The sequence below is a fragment of the Enhydra lutris genome, unplaced genomic scaffold, assembly GCF_002288905.1.
Source record: "Enhydra lutris kenyoni isolate GAN:26980312 unplaced genomic scaffold, ASM228890v2 scaffoldscaffold21, whole genome shotgun sequence".
NCBI classification, from domain to species: Eukaryota; Metazoa; Chordata; class Mammalia; order Carnivora; family Mustelidae; genus Enhydra; species Enhydra lutris.
In genome coordinates this window covers 28,057,284-28,080,622 of record NW_019154105.1, presented here as the reverse complement: position 1 = coordinate 28,080,622, position 23,339 = coordinate 28,057,284, and the positions used below count along the sequence as shown (strand labels likewise).

The following is a 23,339-nucleotide window of genomic DNA, read 5'->3' as shown; positions in this document are numbered from 1 at the left end:
GTTGAACCAACCTTGCAGCCCTGGAATAAATCCCACTTGGTTGTGGGATTTATTCCAGGGCTGCAAGTTTGGTTCAACATCTGCAAATCAATCAGTGTGATACAATACATTAATAAAAGAAAGAACAAGAACCATGTGATACTCTCAATAGATGCTGAAAAAGCATTTGACAAAGTATAGCATCCATTCTTGATCAAAACTCTTCAAAGTGTAGGGATAGGGGGTACATACCTCAATATCATCAAAGCCATCTATGAAAAACCCACAGCGAATATCATTCTCGGTGGAGAAAAACTGAGAGCTTTTCTGCTAAGGTCAGGAACATGGCAGGGATGTCCATTATCACCACTGCTATTCAACATAGTACTAGAAGTCCTAGCCTCAGCAGTCAGACAACAAAAAGAAATTAAAGGCATCCAGATCGGCAGAGTCGTTGTCAAACTATCACTCTTTGCAGATGATATGATACTTAACCTAGAAAACCCAAAAGACTCCAAAACTGCTAGAACTTGTACAGGAATTCAGTAAAGTGTTAGGATATAAAATCAATGCACAGAATTCAGTTGCATTTCTATACACCAACAACAAGACAGAAGAAAGAGAAATTAAGGAGTCAATCCCATTTACAGTTGCATCCAAAACCATAAGATACCTAGGAATAAACCTAACCAAAGAGGCAAAGAATCTGTACTCAGAAAACTATAAAGTACTCATGAAAGAAATTGAAGAAGAAGACAAAGAAATGGAGAAATGTTCCATGCTCGTGGATTAGAAGAACAAATATTGTGAAAATGTCTATGCTACCTAAAGCAATCTACATGGATAATGCAATCCCTATCAAAATACCATCAGGTTTTTTTTTTTTTTTTTTTCAAAGAAATGGAAGAAAAACAGACACATAGATCAATGGAACAGAATCAAGAGCCCAGAGATAGACCCTCAGCTCTATGGTCAACTAATCTTTGACAAAGCAGGAAAGAATGTCCAAAGGAAAAAAGACAGTCTCTTCAACAAATGGTGTTGGGAGAATTGGACAGCCACATGCATAAAAATGAAACTGGACCATTTCCTTACACCACACACAAAAATAGACACAAAATGGATGAAAGACCTCAATATGAGAAAGGAATCCATCAAAATCCTTGAGGAGAACACAGGCAACAACCTCTTTGACCTCAGCCACAGTAACTTCTTCCTAGAAACATGGCCAAAGGCAAGGGAATCAGGGGCAAAAATAAACCATTGGGACTTCATCAAGATTAAAAGCTTTTGCACAGCAAAGGAAATAGTCAACCAGAAGACAACTGACAGAACGGGAAAAGATATTTGCAAACGACATATCAAAAATCTGTAAAGAACTTATCAAACTCAACACCCAAAGAACAAATAATCCAATCAAGAAATGGGCAGAGGACATGAACAGACATTTCTGCAAAGAAGACATCCAGATGGCCAACAGACACGTGAAAAAGTGTTCCACATCACTTGGCATCAGGGAAATACAAATCAGAACTACAATGAGGGGGCGCCTGGGTGGCTCAGTGGGTTGAGCCTCTGCCTTCAGCCCTGGTCGTGATCTCGGCATCCTGGGATCGAGCCCCACATCGGGCTCTCTGCTCGGCAGTGAACCTGCTTCCCCCACTCTCTGCCTGCCTCTCTGCCTACTTGTGATCTCTCTCTCTCTCTCTCTGTCAAATAAATAAATTAAAAAAAAACTTAAAAAAAAAAAAAAAAAAAAAAAAGAACCGAAGTGAGATCCACCTCACACCAGTCAGAATGGCTAAAATTAGCAAGTCAGGAAATGACAGATGCTGGTAAAGATGTGGAGAAAGAAGAACCCTCCTAGGATGTTGGTAGGGATGCAAGCTGGTGCAACCACTCTAGAAAACAGTATGGAGGTTCCTCAAAAAGTTGAAAACAGAGCTACCCTATAACCCAGCAATTGCACTACTGGGTATTTACCCTAAAGATACAAATGTAGTGAGCCAAAGGGGCACTTGTACCTGAATGTTTATAGCAACAATGTCCACAATAGCCAAACTATGGAAAGAACCTAGATATCCATCAACAGATGAATGGATAAAGAAGATGTGGTATGGGGCGCCTGGGTGGCTCAGTGGGTTAAAGCCTCTGCCTTCGGCTCAGGTCATGATCTCAGGGTCCTGGGATTGAGCCCCGCATCAGGCTCTCTGCTCAGCAGGGAGCCTGCTTCCTCCTCTCTCTCTGCCTGCCTCTCTGCCTACTTGTGATCTCTGTCTGTCAAATAAATAAATAAAATCGTAAAAAAAAAAAAAAAAAAAGATGTATATATATATATACACACACATATATGTGTGTGTGTGTGTGTGTGTGTGTGTGTGTGTGTGTGTGTGTGTATATAATGGAATACTATGCAGCCATCAAACGAAATGAAATCTTGCCATTTGCAACAACATGGATGGAACTAGAGCGTATTATGCTGAGCAAAATATGTCAATCAGAGAAAGACAGTTATCATATGATCTCCTTGATATGAGGGATTTGAGAGGCAGGGCAAGGGGCCGTGGGGGTAAGGAAAGAAAAAATGAAACAAGATGGGATGGGGAGGTAGACAAACCGTAAGAGACTCTTAATCTCAAAAAACAAACTGAGGGTTGCCGGGGGAAGGGGGTGTGGAGAGGGTGGTTGCATTATGGACATGGGGAGGGTATGTGCTATGGTGAGTGCTGTGAAGTGTGTAAGCCTGACGATTCACGGATCTATACCCCTGGAGCAAATAATACATTATCTGTTAATAAAAAATAATTAATAAAAAAACTTTACTAACAATTAATACTCTGTCTCACCTTGGAAATAATGTAAGTATATTTTATAGTTAGGAATTTTCTTCATTCAGTACTATATATTCGTAACCTATTATGTGCTACGTATTGTTCTCAGCTCTTAGGGTATTGCAATGAATAAAAACAGACCAGAGCTTGTACTCTAATGGGTGTGGCAGATAATAGTTAAATAAACCTATAAACAAGAGTTGGCAGGCTTTTTCTGTAAATAGCCAGATAGGAAGCATCTTAGGCTTTGTGGACTGTGAATTGGGATGGGTGTGTTCCAGTAAAACTTTATTTACCAAAAGAGGTGATGGGTTAGATTTGGCTCACAGGCTATAGTTTACTAAACCTTGGCTTAAAACATCCTAAGAAATAGGAACTATTAAGAATTGGTAAATAGTTAAGTTGCACTTAGAAGGAGAAAACCAGAATAGCACCTCAAAAATAGCAGTTTGAGGGAGTAGTTTGTTGCTTTATTATATCACAAGATATTAAAGATAGTAGGAGTGTGTAAGAGAAACTGTTACTCTTGAACTAGGTGTAATCATGTCCTGGATTTAACAGTGGTTAGAGTTTATGCTTACAAACAGAGCAGCAGCTGCAGCTATAAATGTAATGTTTACTTATTATTTATTTATTTATTTATTTATTTTAAATTTATTTGACAGAGAGATCACAAGTAGGCAGGGAGGCAGGCAGAGAGGGGGCGGGGAAGCAGGCTCCCTGAGCAGAGAGCCTGATGCGAGGCTCCATCCCAGGACCCTGAGATCATGACCTGAGCTGAAGGCAGAGGCTTACCCCACTGAGCCACCCAGGCATCCCTGTAATGTATATTTAAAAGAAGAATAACTTGGTTATTGCACGTTTGAACCTTTGTCCTAAATTCCCCCCTTTTTCCATGTTGGTAGGAGATTATTTTTCAGGTGTATTTCTTTGATAAGGCAGAGCTCCCTGGAAATATAGCTACTGTATTCTAAGAGAATGGATTCTGCTCTGTCACTCTCAGCTTCTCCACACTGTGCTACTTCTTGTCCCTAAGATGTTCTTCTTTTATTCTTTTATGATAGTGCATTGTGGTTTTTGCCCTTTCTTATCCTCCCTGCTGTTTTCTTTGAAGTCTTCTTTGGAGGGTCTTCCTTCTTTGTCCAACTTTCTTCATTATGGTAACATTTATGTAACATAAAATTTCCCACTTCAATCTTTTTTTAAGTATACAGTTCAGCGGCATTAAGTATATGCACATTGCTGTGCATCCATCAGCACTGTGCATCTCCAGAAATTTTTCACCATCCCACACTAAAATTCTGTATCCATTCAGTTTCCTAGTTCCCTGTCCCCCATTTGCCTGCCTTTTAAGTTTATGGTGACCCATGTCTCTTTTGCCTGGATTCCCTCTGTTTTGATTATTTCATCCATTCATAAGGTGTCCAGATTGTCTGTTAAGATTAATCTTATTCATCATGTATATATCCAGTTAATATTTACTGAGAGCCTGGTGTGTATCAGACTTTGAGGAAAGGATAGAAGATACATGATGAGGAAAACCTAACACTGTACCTGAACTCATGGAGTTTGTGTTCTACTAGGGGAAATGTACTAATACAAATAATTTTTATAACTGGTGATTTATAATGAAAGAATGGTGCCTAGTGCTTTGAGCTTTGAGAAATAGGAATTTTTCCTCAGGGAGCAATGTTTGACCTGAATCCTAAAGATTCAGAAAGACATGAGTGATTTAAGGGGGAAGGTGAAAGAGGGAGAAACATCCCAAGTAGAGAAAACAGCATGTGCAAAAGCTCTGTGGGAGGTCTGGGAGCATGTTGTGGGGAGTATGGCCCACATTTGACGACCTGGAACAAGCCAGCGTGTGGCTGGAGAAGACTAAGGAAGGGAGAGATCTGAGGTATGGTCAGAAAGATACGTAGGAGCCAGACTTGTTAAGGCCTTATAGATTATGTTTTCTAAAAGCAATAGAAAGATACTGGAGAGTTTTATTCAAGGTTATGGTGTGTATGGGCAGGAAGACATGATTAGGTTTGTAGTTTGGCTAAGGTTGCTAGCTGTAGTATGGAGAGTAGATTGGAAAGGGCCAAAAGTGAATGAATATAGGGTGCTTTTAAGGGGGGTTGATCGTGACCGCTGGGCAATGTGTGTTGATGGTAGTGGAGCTGAAAAGATGTGGTAGGAAAATTGAATGAACCAGATTTGAGGACATTTGGGAGAAGTATCAACAATGATCTAGGTTTCCAGCTTGTGTGACAGCGTGAATGTTATTAATCATTCTGAGATAATACACCCAGAAAGAGAATTCAGTGTTAGTGGGAAAATTATGAGTTTGAATTTGGAAATGTTGCCTCTGAAGTGCATTCACCAGACCCATAGAGGAGACATTAAATGGGCAGCACATACGGGACTGAAGACCAGGAAAGCTTAGGACTGGAGATATAAATAATGGCAAGTTTTGGGAATACAGATAATAACTGATGTCATGGGTATGAATGAGATTTCTTAGGAGAAGGAATATAGAGTGAGAAGACAAAAGGGCTGAGGAATTGAAATGCTGATGATTAAACAAATAACCAAATAGAAGAGAATAAACATAAAAGGAGATCAAAGAGTAAAGGGGGAGAAATTAGCACCCCAATTTCTGCTCAGATGTGTATTTCTGAGATCATGGCACATACTACATCCTAAGTATGTTTGAAGTGTGGCATGTTGTCTCATGGTGAATATGGACAAAATCGCATTGTCCAGCTGCTTCTATATCATCCAACTAAACAGAAAATCTAAACAGAAAATATATTCCTTCTCTCCAAAGCACCACTCTTCCCAGTAGATAAATCAGAAACTTTAAAGACGCTTTAAAGACTTACTTTGTTTCCTTTAGTGATCCTTCTAGTTTTTAATACTTATTCTTTTTTTTTTTCTTTTTTATATTTGTCACTTCTACTGCCTGGTTCAGTCCAATCTATTCAACATAAAAATGTCCATTAGTTTTCTTCCTAAAGTGATTGGATCATATTATTCTTTTTTTTTTTAATATTTTATTTATTTATTTGAGAGAGAGAGAGAGACAGAGAGAGCATGAGCAAGGAGAAGGTCAGAGGGAGAAGCAGGCTCCCCATGGAGTTGGGAGCCTGATGTGGGACTCGATCCCGGGACTCCAGGATCATGACCTGAGCTGAAGGCAGTCGCTTAACCAACTGAGCCACCTAGGCGCCCGGATCATATTACTTTTGCTCAAAATTCACTGATATGAATAAACGTCATTCTCCTAAGCATAGTTTCCAGGACTTCCATGACCTAGCCCAGCCGGATTTTCCTGTTTTGTCCTTCAGCTATGTGCTTTACCTTTCTATATTACTCACTCTTTCTCCCTGAACATGTTGCGTGTTTTCAAGGCACTGCTTTTGTTCCTATTATAAACACCGATGAAAGCACAGCCTTTGCTCATTTTCAGTGTCGATCACATTGCTGCTCATCCTCTTCAAGACTGCCCCAGGGCTTCATTCCAAAAAGGCTTACCTGGTTTCTCTAGGTTGTAATGAATTACTCTTATCTCAAAAGTTCCACAGCCCCTTACACCTTCATGATAGTACTCGTTTCATTTTGCCCTGAAATCATTGGTTTTTTTCTGCCTGCACTACTTGGTTGTAAGCCTCTTAAAAAGTAGTGCCATGTCACATTTGTCTATATGTTCTACATATTGCTTTGCCAGTGGTTAGAAGTATTGAATAAGCTATGGATTCTAGAATAGAGGAAATAAGTATTGTTTTAAGTGTATTTCTTGTATATAATTGCACTCAGTATCTTAGTTCTACTTTGGTACTGTTTCTATAATTTTATATGCATAGCATAAATTTTTTCCCCTCTTTTGGCAGAAATATTCTTGCGTCAGAAAACTGGGGCTGGGGGAGGTTTTTTTCCTTTTAAAAAGAGAATTCTCGGGCCGCCTGGGTGGCTCAGTGGGTTAAGCCTCTGCCTTCAGCTCAGGTCATGATCTCGGAGTCCTGGGATCGAGCCCCCGCATTAGGCTCTCTGCTCAGCAGGGAGCCTGCTTCCCCCCCGCTTCTCTCTGCCTGCCTCTCTGCCTACTTGTGATTTCTCTCCCTGTGTCAAATAAATAAATAAAATCTTAAAAAAAAAAAAAAAGAATTCTCACATGTTTGACTTTAACCTTGTCTAAGTAGTCAATATTCCTTTATTATTTTTACAAAAATCCAAACCTTGGAAAGACTTTTTTTTTTAAGATTTTTATTTATTTGTCAGAGCAAGAAAGAGAGTGCACAAGCAGGGGGAGCGACAGGCAGAGGGGGCAGCAGGCTCCCCACTGAGCAAGGAGCCCAGTGCTGGACTCTATCTCAGGACCCTGGGATCATGACCTCAGCTGAAGGCAGAGGCTTAACTGACTGAGACACCCAGGAGTCCCTTATTTATTTTTTTTAAGTTTTATTTATTGATTTGTCAGGGCAGAAGAGCACAAACGGGGGTGCAGCAGGCAGAGGGAGAGGGAGAAGCAGGCTTCCCGCTGAGCAGAGAGCCTGATGATTCCAGGATCCTGGGACCATGACCTGAGCTGAAGGCAGACATTTAACTGCACCACCCAGGCATCCCTGGAAAGACTGTTTGTAAATCTCATTTCATAGGATTTTTTTTTTTCTTTGCAGTACATGCTTGTTATAGAAAAATGAGAACACACAAATATACTTTTTCATTCATCTTATTTTTTAAGGCTATTCAGGGTTGATACAGTTGGAACAAACTTTCTGACAAGATAGGAGTAAATTAATTTAATGGCTAATAATTTTTTGAAAAGATATTCTTCCTGTGATACTATTTTTGTTGTTTGGTGTAGCTGCTGTTTTATTTGCATAGCACAATTGAAGGTAATGGAAATATATTGTTGGAATTCCTAATTTGATGTATTTCCTCTGCTACTATAAGAACGTTTCTGTATTTAAATTAAGATAATGACTTAAATGAATTTTCCAGTAAGAAAAATTTTTAAGTAAAATGTTAACTTTTCTCAGTTATTAAATTTGATTTCTCCCCTTCTCATTAACACAGCTCTCAAGAGGCAGAATTTATATAATAATCCTTTCAACTCCATGAGTTACACAAGTCCTTACAGTCCTAATGCAAGTAGCCCTTACAGCAGTGGTTTCAATTCTCCATCCTCAACCCCAGTGCGACCTCCTATAGTCAAACAGCTAATACTTCCTGGAAATTCAGGTAAGGAGAAAATGAAATGAATAATTAAGAATTTATTGGGCTGCCTCAAAAATAACATAATCATCAGTTGTTCAAGTTCTTTTATTTATGAAACTTTTAAGTGCTTAGAGAAAATATCAGTGAGGAGCACCAGGTACTATTCTAGGTCCCAGGGATACAGGTAAACCAGGTTACATCCATGAAGTTTTTTTTTTTTTTAGCATGTACTAAGTTTGTTGATCTTGCTTGATTAGATTAACAAGCTTTTGATTCTCTTAACCAATAGATGCTTGCCGAATAGCTTGATTGGGCTGTAAAAGCTAAAAATAAGAGCTCTTTTTGTTTAAATAGCATTTTCCGATTTTTTTTTCTTTTTTAAGATTTTATTTCTTTGTCAGAGAGAGAGAGCACACAAGCAGGGGGAGTGGCAGGCAGAGGGAGAAGCAGACTCTCCAGTGAACAAGGAGCTGGATGCAGGACTTGATCCAAGACCCTGGGATCATCATGACCTGAGCAAAAGGCAGCCACTTAATCAACTGAGTTACCCAGCATCACTAAAAATAAGAGCTCTTATTTTCACTTATTTTGTTAAACAATTCAAGCTTTATTTAATAAGCTTTGATATTGCACTTAACGAGAAGTAGAAGGCCATATGTGAAATGTGCCGACAGAGTGGAGCCCTAAATGATAGGGGAGGGATAGACTGCTGTAACTCAGGGAAAGAATGTTTACTGTAGTTCTGTGATGGACATGTTCTCTCTGACTTACTGTTCTTCGGAATTCAAGCCCTGGTTAACTCTTGCTGCTGCTGCTGCTGTTATGGGTAATTATTGCAGCTAATAACTAAGGTTATTGTTAACCACCCCAAATTTTTGACCTGTGTATTCCCTAGTCTGTGGACTCTCTTGATCCTGCTGTTTACTTTGTACGTAAGTTGTCACTTGCTGCTATTTATGTCACCCATGACTGCATCCTAAAAATATTTGTTTAATATAAAGAATTTTATTTGGGCACTATTTGAGCTTGACCTTGTAGTACTTTTCCTATCATATGTACTGTGTTCTTCTTCATAATGTACACATTAACTCTTCTTATAGTCCTTTCATGTTGGAGCTGACTTTTTTCTTTCTTTTCAAGTTTTTATTTAAATTCTATTTAACATATATGGTAAAGTTGGTTTTGGATGTAGAATTTAGGGATTCATCAGTTACATATAACACTCTGTGAAAGCTGACTTTTATGGTAAAGAGTTCTGGGAATTGATTGATTTCAAATCAACCTATATTAGAAATATTAGTAACAGTGTTGGGACTTTATGCTTCACCAGAAGTTGATGATCCGATGAAAGCATTTCCTTAGAAATAAGTTATTATTTATAACTAAATAAATATTTAAAATAACGAAATAAGTATTTAAACCATTTATTTATAACTAAATTATTATTATCTTATAAGTTAAAAGTATATCCTTTATTCCTCTGACCTGTCTTCTATCCCTTTTTGTTTTGAGTGATTAAATGCTTTTTTAAATCTATTTATTTTCTTTATTCCATCTTTGGGCTTCACTGCTACACTTCAGAGGGCTCTTTGGATCCCCATTACTAGTTGGACAAAGGAATTTTGTAAACATGCCATAATGCAGGAAAAATGAGCATAGTGTTCTTTTTTGGTTTGCTCCTAAATCTCTAAGGAATCTTGATTTTCCTCAAATTATACTTTTCTTGCTTAGGAAAAGTAGATGCTTTTATTCAGGGAAAAAAATAATGGTATTTGCTAACGAGTAACTTTGAGAGGAGAAGACACATCATAAATGCATCTGTTTATAAGCAGTTCCACTGGCTGTCTTACAAAAGTTGGAATCCTCTAACATGTATTGGACACTACCTACTTGCCAAGCACTGTGGTAAAAGCTTAATTGTTTCATAAGAGGACAGATAATTTATAGTTAAAATGTTTTGTTTTTATGCCATAACGTATGAAGGAGACCCTATAGTCCTCTTTATTCTTTTTTTTTTTTTTTTTTAAGATTTTATCTTTTGTTTTTTTAAGTAATCTCTTCACCCAACTTGGAGCTCAAATTTACAACTCTGAGATAAAAGTCACACACTCCACTGCAGAGCCAGCCAGGTGCTCCATCCTCTTTATTCTTACTAAGGTCAATTTTTAATTTCAGTATTTGGGAATTTTTTAAACAAAACAGAATAATGGTGAACTGGATCAAAGATTTAATATAAAATTAATTAGAACAGATGTTTATTCAGTTTTTGTTTAACCAAATTTCAAATCTTTTTTTTTTTTAAGGTAATTTGAAAAGTTCATCAGACAGAAATCCTCCACTCAGCCCTCAATCCTCTATAGACAGTGAGTTAAGTGCTTCAGAATTAGATGAAGATTCAATTGGATCCAATTATAAGCTAAATGATGTAACCGATGTACAGATTCTAGCTCGGATGCAGGAAGAAAGTAAGTATTTTAATTGTTAAAGTTGAGGTCTAGTTAAGATATAATTTTGTTGGGGTTATTAAATAGGTCTTAAGATGTGGAAGAGTAGTAACAAATGTTGAAATTTCAGTGGCTTATTCAACATATAGACTTGCTTGTTCATTAACGTATTTTCAGAGTTCATTTTACATAGAACATCTTGTGTGAGGAGCAAAGAAAGGCAGGTAATACTCTGCTTCAATGACTGGTAACCATACCCTGCATGTTACTTTGTGCAGGAACTCTCTAGAGTAGTTATTACCCTGTGACTTTGTGTTTTCTTATTCTAGATCAGTGTTTCTCAACCTTTTTCCGTTATTAGCCCCCCAGGAGTGCCTTTTCAGACATTTTTTTTCCTTTTTGCCTACCACCTCCCACCATGATATTTTTTTTATTTATTTATTTATTTATTTATTTATTTTTTTTCCACCATGATATTTTAATACCACAGATCCACCCTGCATATCTTTATGTACTATGAGGACCATAAATTATTATGGTAACTAAGATTTTTTTCATACCCCAAGAACCAGTTATTCCCCCTTGGGGACATAATCTCAGAATATATGATAGAGACTACAAAAAAAAGACCTTTATGAGAAAATTGGAATTATGACATTAAATGAAGTGAAGCCTATGATCTTGCTTTGCTGCAGAGTGGTCCTTGCGACTTCTCAGGTCACAGATACCTTTGAGAATCCAATAAAAATTATATCCCTTGCCATCCCAAAATGCACATGTGCACAGAATTTTTCATACTATAGTAAGGGTTTATGGATGCCCTGGCTTTCATTTTAAGATGGTGGTGAGAGTATTGCCTCTACATTTCTTTTTAATGGAAATGGCAATTCATTCTTATTTATATAGTTGCACTTATCATATTTGTGTGTAAAAGATTTAAAAAAATATTTCAGTACACAAAATGTGAGTAAATAAAGATGAGGAATGAAAAGAGTTAAGTGAAAATAATCAGACTAAGAAAATCACAGTGTCATCCTCAGGAGATCATAAAAGGATTCTCAACCTGAAGAAACAGGAAAACTTGAACATGTGAAATATCCTCACCTAATTGTACTGATAATGGTACACATTTTTAAAAGGCTTTTAGGGAGGATGGGATTGTTTTATGTTTTTAGTAAAGTATTATGGTTTGACTATACATTTTAGCATAAAATACCACAGGCTTAACTCTGAAGCAAGCAATCTCTCTAAAGTGACCCCTTTAATCTTTACAATGAAAAGATTCTTTTTTTTTTTTTTTAAAGATTTTATTTATTTATTTGACACACAGAGAGAGATCACAAGTAGGCAGAGAGGCAGGCAGAGAGAGAGGAAGAAGCAGGCTCCCCGCTGAGCAGAGAGCCCGATGTGGGGCTCGATCCCAGGACCCTGGGATCATGACCTGAGCCGAAGGCAGAGGCTTTAACCCACTGAGCCACCCAGGCGCCCCTACAATGAAAAGATTCTTGAAGTACACATTTCAGAGTGTTGACAGCTGACTAAGGGTAATATGGAGCATTGCTATAATTTAATGAAATGCTTTCTACATTAGGCCCCTTTATATAAATATATAGTTTTATTAAACTATAACATTAAGAAACTGCAGAATGTTATCCTACTGATTCATTTCCCATTTTTACACTACTTCTCATAGAAAAACAAAGATTTGGTGCTTGCTTTATTTATCTTAAGCCCTAGAAACTAATAATATGGTACTCTTTTTTTCTTCTGTAATTCTAACTCCTCATTGAGACTAGTATTGTCAGCTAGTGAGAGGCTAGTTTTTATCAGGGATGTGAAAGAATAAAGAATGCTTCCTCACTATAACTTAGAGTTAATTGTCTCATTTCCTCTCTGAACTCTGGCTTTTTATTTTTTGTTTATTTATTATTTATTTATTTATTTGACAGAGATCACAAGTAGGCAGAGAGGCAGGCAGAGAGAGAGAGGAGGAAGCAGGCTCCCCGCCAAGGAGAGAGCCCAGTGCGGGGCTCGATCCCAGGACCCTGGGATCATGACCTGAGCCGAAGGCAGAGGCTTTAACCTTCTGAGCCACCCAGGCGCCCCTGAACTCTGGCTTTTTAGACCCCAGGATTTTGTTAGCAACTCAACCAGCTATTTGCTGTCACTTTCTTACTGTGTTTTGGTAACAAGTAAAAGAAATTTTAGCCTTACTTTAATCGTTCTTTTTAGGCCATCCCCATGCACAAATATTTCTTTTTCTGGTGAATTAAAAGATGCTAAAAATGTGCCCTATACTGCCTTCAAATGCCTGTTTTGTTTTGTTTAAGCAAATGATTCTGTTTTTTTAAGCAAATGTTTTAAAGTACCATTTCTTCAGGGTTTTTTTGTTTGTTTTGGGGTTTTTTTGTGTGTGTGCATGTGTGTGGTTTTTTTTTAAGATTTTATTTATTTGAGAGAGAGAAAGAGCATGAGAAGGGAGAAGGTCAGAGGGAAAAGCAGACTTCCCAGGGAGTTGGGAGCCTGATGTGGGCTCGATCCCAGGACTCTGGGATCATGGCCCAAGCCGAAGGCAATGGCTTAACCAACTGAGCCACCCAGGTGCCCTGTTTTTGTGTGTGTGTGTGTGTGTGTGGTTTTTTTTTCTAACAGAAATGTAGAATTACAGATTTTAGCTGTTGCCTGGTTAAGCCTCCTTATTTTTAATATGAGAAAAACATAATCCCATAGAGATTGTTGCTTCCTGAGGATCCCCTAGTACTGGAGGGCCTGCTTTGGGATCTGTGTTTTTCTTTGTAAAACAGTGCTCTTCACTGGTCTGCTGTCTTTTGTTAGGTGTCTTTAATGCTGTGTTTGCTGTAATGAGACACTAAGTAACTTGTTGGGTACTAGTGAAACTTGTGGCTTGACTGAAGGACGAGATAGGCCCCAGGAATATGTATTTTACAGATACCTTGGTGTGATTCTCACCCACTTCTTTGGGTACCATATTGATAGAACTATCTGTGTATGAGTACCCATCTTAAAAGTTTGAATACTACTATGTAATAGTAGGGATCTTTAAATTAGGTTGTCCATATTTGTAGCAGGACTTGCTCAAAATATTAGCTAAATTCTGTACTTTCTTGAATAGTAATTTTTTTCTTCATTGAATATATATCAACATTTGTTTTTGTTCCAGAAGTTTTTATACTATTTGAAGGGCCTAAGGTTCCTTGGGTGTTTCTGGAGATGTCAGGATACATAGGGGAGCCCTTTGAAAATTTGTACGTGATGGCTTAGAATTTAAGCTTCTTTTACTAAAGTCTTGGGTTGTGAAGCAATTGAAATTAATTTATGCCCAAATATTGAATTCCTGAGGGTGGGATAGAAGTTTCCTTCATCAATAACATCAATTCAGAGAATTTAGTATCCAGGGAGTTTATTTATTCACTTGTGTATTCTTTCCATTGGTTGCACAGTAATTATTTTCCCTTAGTATTTCTTAAATGTTGATCTCAAATTGCGATTATTGTCTTTAGGAGTAGGAATATTTTCAAGTTTATCATTCTGTCTCTACTATAGGTTTCAGATTTAAGAAGAAAATGTTGCATTGGGCAAAAGTTTATAGAATTCCATTCAATTTAAAAATAATCTTTTTGAATGTTTTAGGCATATGGGAGAATGTGTAAGATGATTCAAGTGGAAAGGGAGTTTTCCTTTACACTTTATACCCTGTTTGAATTTCTTAATGGTATTCTTTTGTTTTTAAACTTCAAAAATATTTAAATGTTTAAAAATATACCTAAAGAAATGAAATAACACATTCATTATTGTCAGGTCTCCGTCAAGAGTATGCAGCCACCACATCTCGGCGCAGTTCTGGTTCATCTTGCAATTCTACAAGGCGGGGTACTTTTAGTGATCAGGAACTTGATGCGCAAAGTTTAGATGATGAAGATGACAATATGCATCATGCAGTATACCCTGCTGTTAACAGGTTTTCACCATCACCACGCAATTCACCTCGACCATCACCTAAGCAGTCACCCAGAAATTCACCTCGTTCACGATCTCCTGCTCGGGGAATAGAATATAGTAGAGTGTCCCCACAGCCTATGATTAGCCGCTTACAGCAACCTCGCCTTTCACTTCAGGGTCATCCCACAGATCTACAGACAAGCAGTGTTAAAAATGAAGGTAATTAGAATGTTTCTGGAGAAACAATTTTCCTTCATATTTCAGTATGTGACACAAATTTTTACCAGGGTTTTGTATTTCAGACAAGTAGATGAAAAGTTTAGTCAGTTTACTGTTTTATTACTAGTGATCAATACACAAATAAAGAAGAAAGTGAATTTTACTTGATTATGTTAGTATTGCTTTGTCCTACTCATGAAGTGGTCTGTATGTAGATTTTTATTTGATTGATTTCTGGCTCTTTTTAAAGGTTTTGTTCTACCCATTTATAGAACCTGGGTTGAGTTGTTATAAGACATGTACTTCCTATTAACTCTAATAAAATATGCTGAATGCTTAAATAAAGAATTCAGTTTTTGATTGCCAATTAATATTTTAACTCTTTCTTCATCTAAAAGAATGGTGTGATTTTTTTTTTTTTTTCATTAAATTCTCTTGTTACAGAAAAACTAAGACGCAGTCTTCCAAACCTGTCCCGGCCATCTAGTACACAAGTTGACTCAGTGAAAAGCAGCAGAAGTGACTCAAATTTTCAAGTGCCAAATGGAGGAATACCTCGCATGCAACCTCAGGCTTCAGCCAGTAAGTACCTTTATTGTACCAGTTATTTAAAGGAAAGTGAAAATAATAGGTAGTAATTTTGTACTGAATAGCTGTATTAAACCATATCTGCAGTAAAGTACAGTACCCACTTGTATCAGTACTTGTATCTGAATGAAACTTTGGTCTCTCCAGAATTTTAAAATAAGCAGAGCTACTGGTTAAGTGTGTGTGTGTGTGTGTGTGTGTGTGTGTGTGTGTGTGTGTGTGTATTCCTTAGAAACCTACACATTAAAAAATGACAGGTTTTTGTGAGAAGTATTCCTGGAACAGACAACTTAAAACCCAAGCAGCTTTCTTACTAGAACGTTAATAAAAAGCAATAATGATCCTGCAAAAAATACTAGCATAATCAAAAGCATGTTAAATTTTCAGTAACTAAAATAAGTACTCCAGCAAATATAGAACTTCATAAAAAAAAAAAGTTGAAGGTAACTTGATGAAAAGGAAGAGCTGAGTCTGTTGAATGAAGAAGACATATGCAACATAAACAAAGATCAGAAAGAATCATGCGGAAAGAACTTCTAAGACAAAGGAGCCAGACTGAGCCAAGAAGTGATAAGGGAATAGATGGATACTGTGTACTTTGGTGTACAAGGTGATGAAAAATGAATTGAACACTTTCCAAAGAGTGTTACTTGTTACCTACAGTAGATAAGAGCATGTAATCCAATCAGGTTTAAACAAACTATCACAGTTCTATAATTTTAGAAATGCTCAATATGCACCCTTTGTATCCCACAGCTCGCATCAGTCTTGTAGTCTGATTCCGTTCCTTTGTGGCACATTGTGTCACCGGTTGAAGTGGTAGCTGTGATGTGCTCCTTCATTTCCTCAGAGCTGTGAAGAAGTAGCACAAACATGAGGTTATTGGTTGTTCATTTATGTAACTTGTTTATTGAATAATACTACTTTGGAAGCATTTGATTATTTTTTAATTCCTTTACACTCTTTCTTGGCTCTGTTGTGTTTAGCTGACTTTGTGTATTTTGTGTTAAACTGCTGTTACTTGGTGACTCAAAGATAAACAGGAAAAAATACATTTATGTTTTTAAATACATAAATAATAAATTAATTAATAACAAATACATTAAAATAATAAAAATTAAGATTATTAATATTAATTCTTAATTCTTAATATTATTATTTAATATTAATTTTAATAAAATACAAAATAAAAATACATTCATGTATTTTTATCACAAATGATTTTTGTGATAACATCGATACATTTTCCTTATTTTCTGGTTGTATATGATATTACTTACATTACGGAAACTCACGTTGTGCTGTACCATACATATATATTTCTGCTTAATCCTCACAACAATTCTGTGAAGTAGGTACAATTATTAACACATTTGGCAAATTAGGAAATAGGACCTTTGAATGGTTGAATAACTTATCTTTGATCATATGGCTTATAGGCGGCATGTTAGGATTCACACCCGTGTGCTCAAGAATCCAAGTCCACCTAGCGAGATTTGGCACATTTATGGTTAGAACTAAGATTTAAAAATAGTCCAGTGTCAGTTGGTTAGTATAGTGTCTGTTTTTTTGTAAGATAAGCCCCAAAATTTAAGGGAAATTAAATTTCCCTTTAAAAAGTATATATGAACAGTATATTGAACAGTATATTGAAAAAGTATATTGAACAGTATATAAGCAAAAGAGAAAGCAAGGTACCATCCTTTTTTTTTTTTTTTGATCAATTTCATATACTTGTTTTTTTTTTTATATTTGAAACTGTAGTGAAGCTTATTTACAATTAAAATGCCACAAATACTTATTTTAATGTAAAATCACATTAGTCCAAAAATATTTTTGGAAAAAGGTAAATCCAGAATTTATCAAGTTTAAAACTTAAGTTTATTTTATAAAAAAATTGTAAATCCTTTTGCTTAAAATTAACATTATATTTTGTAATGTACTTATTTTTCTTAAAATTTTACATATATCTTTGATAGAAATGTATGTATGTGTTCTTTTAATTACTGTGTGTGTGTATATATATACTGCTTTCATAATAGCCTTTTTATTTTGATATAGAATTATTTATAAATGTAATAGCAAGTCTTATATGTTTTATACATGAATTAGTATTTTTTATTTTTTGTGTCAGTTGGTTAGTATAATACATGTTGCATTTTGTTTTCCTTTAAGTCTTTATTTTTCCAGCCTTTAGGTGGTAAAGCTTTGGTTCTTACTTGCTGGTCTGCATGAACCTAACTTTGCGAGGTTGCTGTTATTTCCACTTACGGGACCACTTCTTTTGCCTTGTACTATGCTGATCACTGTTTTATATGCTTATTTGCTATGGCTGCATTATTGTGGATGCTGGCATTCAAATACGAATATTATGAGAGTTCTAATATATTTTCATTTTTATAGCTATTACCAATTTCCAACTTTTATATTTGAAATGTGAGTAACTTAAAAAGTTAAAGAAAACCAGAGCATTGCAGAGGTCATGGATATATGTCATTTTCTCAGTTTCTCCATTTAAAGGAAGGAATGTTTGTCAGGGACAGAGTTTTTCAAAAGACTAGTGCCTTGCTAAGACTACTAGAGTAAAGGTTCAGTAGGAAATTTAGTTTTCAGAAAGATACAGGAATTATCGGTTCAGAAATAAGAAAAGGGAGAAAAACCCTAGAAAATCTGCTGATTTAAAAAAATTTAATACTTAAAACTCTGGTTAGTAGTTTTAAATGTTTATTTTCACATGAATAATCTCATTTGAATCTCATAAAAACCCGTTTCTTTTCATAGAGAGAAAGTAGATGTCCATATGTATTACACATGCAGTAGCATATAACTGGAAAAGTGCAAAACCAAACCAAATTACTCCCTCCTCCCAACCACTCTTTGAGTCCCCTGATATCCTCCCAATAATTTTTTGATTACATCATGCTGACCTAACTGCAAATGAGTAGGCATCTTGGAAAATATTCCTGAGTGACTACTGGAGCATTATTGAGCTATACTTTGTGAATTACCACAAAAGAGTAAAATAATCCAGTGTAATATTTATCCACTTACTTACATTTAGTCAAATGGAAGAATATTTTTGCATAGGATACAGAGTGTTCCCCCAGAGAAAAGTTATATGGTCAGTATTCTACTCCAGACTTCTTACTGAAGAGGGAGTGTCCAAGACAGTGGTCCGCTTACACGTAACCAGACTACCCTGAGACCCATGGGGAAGGAATTTTCATCCAGATTTCGCTTGGAACCAAACCTTAAAAGATTACACTTGAATTTCACATAATTGTGAATTATAAAATCAAATAAGTCATGATAAATCTGTGTAATGGGCTGATGTAAGAATGAATGGGATACTTGTAGAATTTCTTTTTAAGAATAAGCAGCACAATGATGGTCAATTATCTAATTACAAAGAGATTTTATAAATGTTTTTCTGACACTCGTATATATTTTGATTGAATACATCTGGGATGGTTACCCAACATGTGTATTTTTTTAAAGTGTCTCACTGATTCTGCGGTATATTCAGGTTTGAGAACCACTTGATTAGATCTCTGCTACAGAGGATCTTGAATGCTTAGTTCAGATCTCTCTTCAAATTTTATCTAGTGATCAATCACTCATGTGTCCTTAATTATTCAACAGATATTGGGTATCTGTTATGTTATAGACCGTGGGATTATAGATATAAATGAGAGCACGTGCCCTTCAGTAGCACGGAGTGATTAGCAGGAACTTCTGTGGGAACAGAAGAAAGGCATTAAACTTCTTATGTGTGTGTGGAGAGGTTTTCAGGAATGTTATTGAAGTTATCTTTCTGCTAACTCAGGAGGAGCTTATGAGACCACATGAAGAAAGGAAAGACAGATTTACCTAACAGTAGGATTGGTAATGAAGTCTGAAAAGTAGCACCCTGTTTATAGTGGTTTTGTATGACTAGAGTATAGGGTGCGGCAGGATGGTTAGTGCTTCCATTGATGAAGGATGACAGAAATATGTAGGGCACAGACTGGGAGTTTTTTAATATATTAAGGAATTTGGATTTCATCCTATAAGTGTGGAAAGCCATGGTAGACTTTTAATCAATGTTGCTTCTTAGAAAATCCATTCTATTAGTAATATGAAGAATGGATTAAAGTTGAGAGACTAGAAACCATTTAGAAGGCTATTGTACAATCATGGCAAGAAATGAATATCTGAACAAAGCCATTGGTTCGGGAGGTGATGAGATCTGGATGAATTTTTAAAAATGAAAGAGGATATGTGACTTGGTAACACTGAGAAGATGGAAGGTGGAGAGGGAGAGAGGATTGAAAGGTGACTCTGAATGAGAATTTGTAAGCAATGAAAGTTTCAAAACAAAATGTCATTGCAGAGTTGGGGGGGACACTGAACATTTTACCTGGCAGTGATTAACATTCTTTTATAGTGGCTTATGCTTACTTAGTATTTGGGACCTGGAATTATTTTTAACATCTCTCCATATGACAAAATTATGTTCAGTAATAATGAAATAGAATGGGTTATAATAATAATGGCTGGAGAAAATGCAGACAATGAGAAATACTTTTTTATTGAGTGTTATTTTATAACTATCAGTAAAAAAATTATATCAACATTACAAAAGTATTTTTAAATCATTTTTTATAAAAAAGGAAAATGTTTTTACATATTGGTCTGTCACTGTACTATAGTTTAAGTTTCTGGAAATTTGCCGATAACTTCTTCAGAATTGATCTTTGTATACTGAAGCTCAAGATACAGTATAGCCAGATTTATCAGTTTCTCTTCAGTCATACTGACTGAAGAATAGTCTTCAATTTTTAAATCTGAAAAGTTTTTCTTCTTCCCCACAATGCACCTGTTGCACAAGTAAGGAAATAGTCAACATAATGATAAGTTTGACAGAAATTCATAAATTTCCATTTTACAATACATTTCAGAAATTCCCATCTTGTCCATATTTTAGTTCCTTTGGGGATCAAATCTAAAGATTTTTTGAAAAGATTTTATTTATTTATTTGACACAGAGAGAGATCAGAAGCAGGCAGAGAGGCAGGCAGAAAGAGAGGGGGAAGCAGGCTCCCTGCTGAGCAGAAAGCCCGATGTGGGGCTCAATCCCAGGACCCTGAGATCACATCCTGAGCCGAAGGCAGAGGCTCAATCCACTGAGCCACCCAGGTGCCCCCAAATCTAATGATTTTTAAATGTCTTCACAGCTGAAAAATTTCAAGTAATACTCAGTCACATATAATTACAATTGAAGTAACTCAGATTCTGTTTCATTGACTTAATTATCACTGTACCTTCATGGCTTATTTCTAAGCCGTGTAAATGTAGGAAAAAAATTATTGTACAAAAGGGGTTAGAAGCACATAGTAGTGTGCTAAGTGAGCTTGATTTCACATCTCTGTGACCTTAACTCTGGAAAGAAACGTGTAGTTGAATCTACCTGTGTTAGGGGAGACCATATAACTGGGAGTTCTGGTTATTTTTCATGTGAAATGCAATGTACATTAAAAGATAAGTACGTTCATTTAAATCTTTAATATTTGCTGTTAAAAGGTAACGGTACCTGCAGCAATTGTTTATAACTTAGGCTGACAAATTGTTTTCTTTAGGGAGGAGCATTTTATCACCAACATTGATTATTAATCCAGGACATGATGATGATTTAAAAAAAAAAAAAAAGACCAAGCTGGTTTTATTTTTGCTCTGAATTCCTTACACACCATTCACTCACTGCCCTGCCTGCACTGGAGTGAGGGTGTGGGGGCTGGTTCAGCAGTTCCACTACTGTTGCCTTGATGCACATGAATAAAGTGGAAGGATTGGATGTAGGGAAACCCAAAAAGACACTGTCCTAATCCAAAAATAGGATGATGAAGGTCTGAATTAGGTATTTGGGAGACAATAGGGGGATGTAAACAGAACTATAGGGATGACTAAATGGAATTAAAGAAAACTTTGAGCCAGAATGACTTGGAGAATGGTGGTGTATGTTTAACAGAAATACAGAGACTTTCGGAATTGATTTGTGGAGGAAGACATTAACCTAACGAACGTAGCATGAGAGAATAATATTTTTATTGTACCATCTTTGCTTTTCATGGTGGGGTCTTGCTAATTTGGAATTATATAAATATTAAGAGAGAAACCAGGGAAACAAGTATTTTTAAACAGCTAACATGCTGAATTCTATTATTGTGGAAAGATTTGGAGACTTTCTGTTTACTACGATTTTGTCTTTAGAAGGCTGATCAAATTAAGAGTGATAATTCAGATAAAAACTTAGTTTTCTTATTTGAGTAATACACCACTATGCAGTATCTTATGAAAATCACTCATTTCTTTGTCAGATTTATTAGATTTGTTGTATTAGACAAGTTTAGAGTATACTGCATAATTCTGTTTGCAGTCTGATTCTTCAGGTAACCATTGCATCGTTTTTACTTGTTATGGTTGCTCTTGTTGTTACCCATCAAGCTTGAGAGAGTCCATTGGAGTTATAGCTATTAATTTAAGTAGGACTTTTCCAAAACAGATTACAGATGATATTTGATATTAAGCCCTCACTAAAAAAAATTTTTTTTTTTTAAATATTTATTTGACAGAGAGAGAGAGATCACAAGTAGGCAGAGAGGCAGGCAGAGAAGCAGGCAGAGAGAGAGGGGGAAGCGGGCTTCTTGCTGAGCAGAGAGCCCGATGTGGGGCTCGATCCCAGGACCCTGAGATCATAACCCTGGCTGAAGGCAGAGGCTTAACCTACTGAGCCACCCAGGTGCCCCCTCACTAAAAAAATTTTTAATGGTAATAGGTATTGTGGATTGCCAACATACATACTGATAATTACCTTTTGCCCTCATTTTCTCTATTCCAGTGATAGTGGTGTACTTCCTGTTCTTCAGATCCACTAGGCACACACTTACCTCAGGTCCTCTACCATTGCTTTTCCATCTGCCTACAGTGTTTTTCGCAGATATCTGTATGGCCTACTTCCTCTCTTCCTTCAGATCTTTGCACAAATGTCATCTCAGGGAAATCTTTCCTCATCACCCCATTTATAATTGCAATTTAAATCTCCCACTTCCTGTCTCCCTTCCCTATTTAGTTTTCTCCTTAGCAGCTCTCACTGTCTGACTCTTTTCTTTCCCCTTTTCAGAATGTTAGTTCCATGAAAGTAAGAATTTTATCATCTAGTTGGCTATTGAAGAAATCCAGTGTACCTAAAATAGTACCTGAAATAAAGTAGATAATTAACTATTTAAAAGAATGAAAAAAAGCAGCAGCAGTGAATGAGTAAATGAATGACACTATGTATGGTTGGAAGTATGAATAATTATGCAAGTGGAGAATATTCAATGATGATAGAATCCTGTATTTCTGTGGGATAGATATGAGGTAATTATAAAATTGATTTTTTTTTAAGTTTTGAAGAAGTTTTTAGTAGTCTTCCTGGCAATATTTAGGCTGAATTGGTATATTATTTAGCTAAGTAATGTGTGGAATACTGTAAAATTTGAAATCAAATATGTTTATTAAAAATATTTACTATTAGTGAAGAACAAATTTGATATTTTGATTGGTTTACATATTGTAGATTTTCTCATCTGTAAGAAACTATTTCTTTAAGTATGCACTTTGCACTAAGATTTCTATCCCTTTTCCTTTCCGACTTAATGCCTAAGCATTTAAAGTTTGTTTGTTTGTTTTTTTTTTTTAAAGATTTTATTTATTTGACATAGAGAAATCACAAGTAGGCAGAGAGGCAGGCAGAGAGAGAGGGGGAGGAAGCAGGCTCCCCGCAGGGCAGAGAGCCCGACTCAGGGCTCGATCCCAGGACCCTGCTAGGATCATGACCTGAGCCGAAAGCAGAGGCTTTAACCCACTGAGCCACCCAGGCGCCCCAGCATTTAAAGTTTTTTAAAAGCATTAATAGAGTCAAGCAATAGAGCAAAAGAGAAATTCTCCTTAATTCTCTTTGAGGATATTATCAGGTACTCCTTTGCCAACCTGATGATTAAGTGCTGGCCAGACTTATGGTTGTGGGATCTCTTTCTCTCTGCATATAAATCCTAGAAGTCCAACTTAAAAAATCAGTAGAGTAACATTTTAG

At 36.3% G+C, this 23,339-nt stretch overlaps 1 protein-coding gene across 2 annotated transcripts in view; it reads left to right on the top strand.

Moving 5' to 3' along the window:
- Positions 1-23,339, top strand: part of LOC111149220 (SLAIN motif family member 2) — a 94,086-nt gene that overhangs the window by 43,455 nt on the left and 27,292 nt on the right. For both annotated transcript variants that reach the window (XM_022506168.1, XM_022506167.1), the window contains exons 3-6: positions 7,875-8,039; positions 10,319-10,480; positions 14,279-14,638; positions 15,083-15,220. In XM_022506168.1, the coding sequence (XP_022361876.1) occupies positions 7,875-8,039; positions 10,319-10,480; positions 14,279-14,638; positions 15,083-15,220 (825 nt within the window). The remainder of the gene's footprint in view (positions 1-7,874; positions 8,040-10,318; positions 10,481-14,278; positions 14,639-15,082; positions 15,221-23,339) is intronic.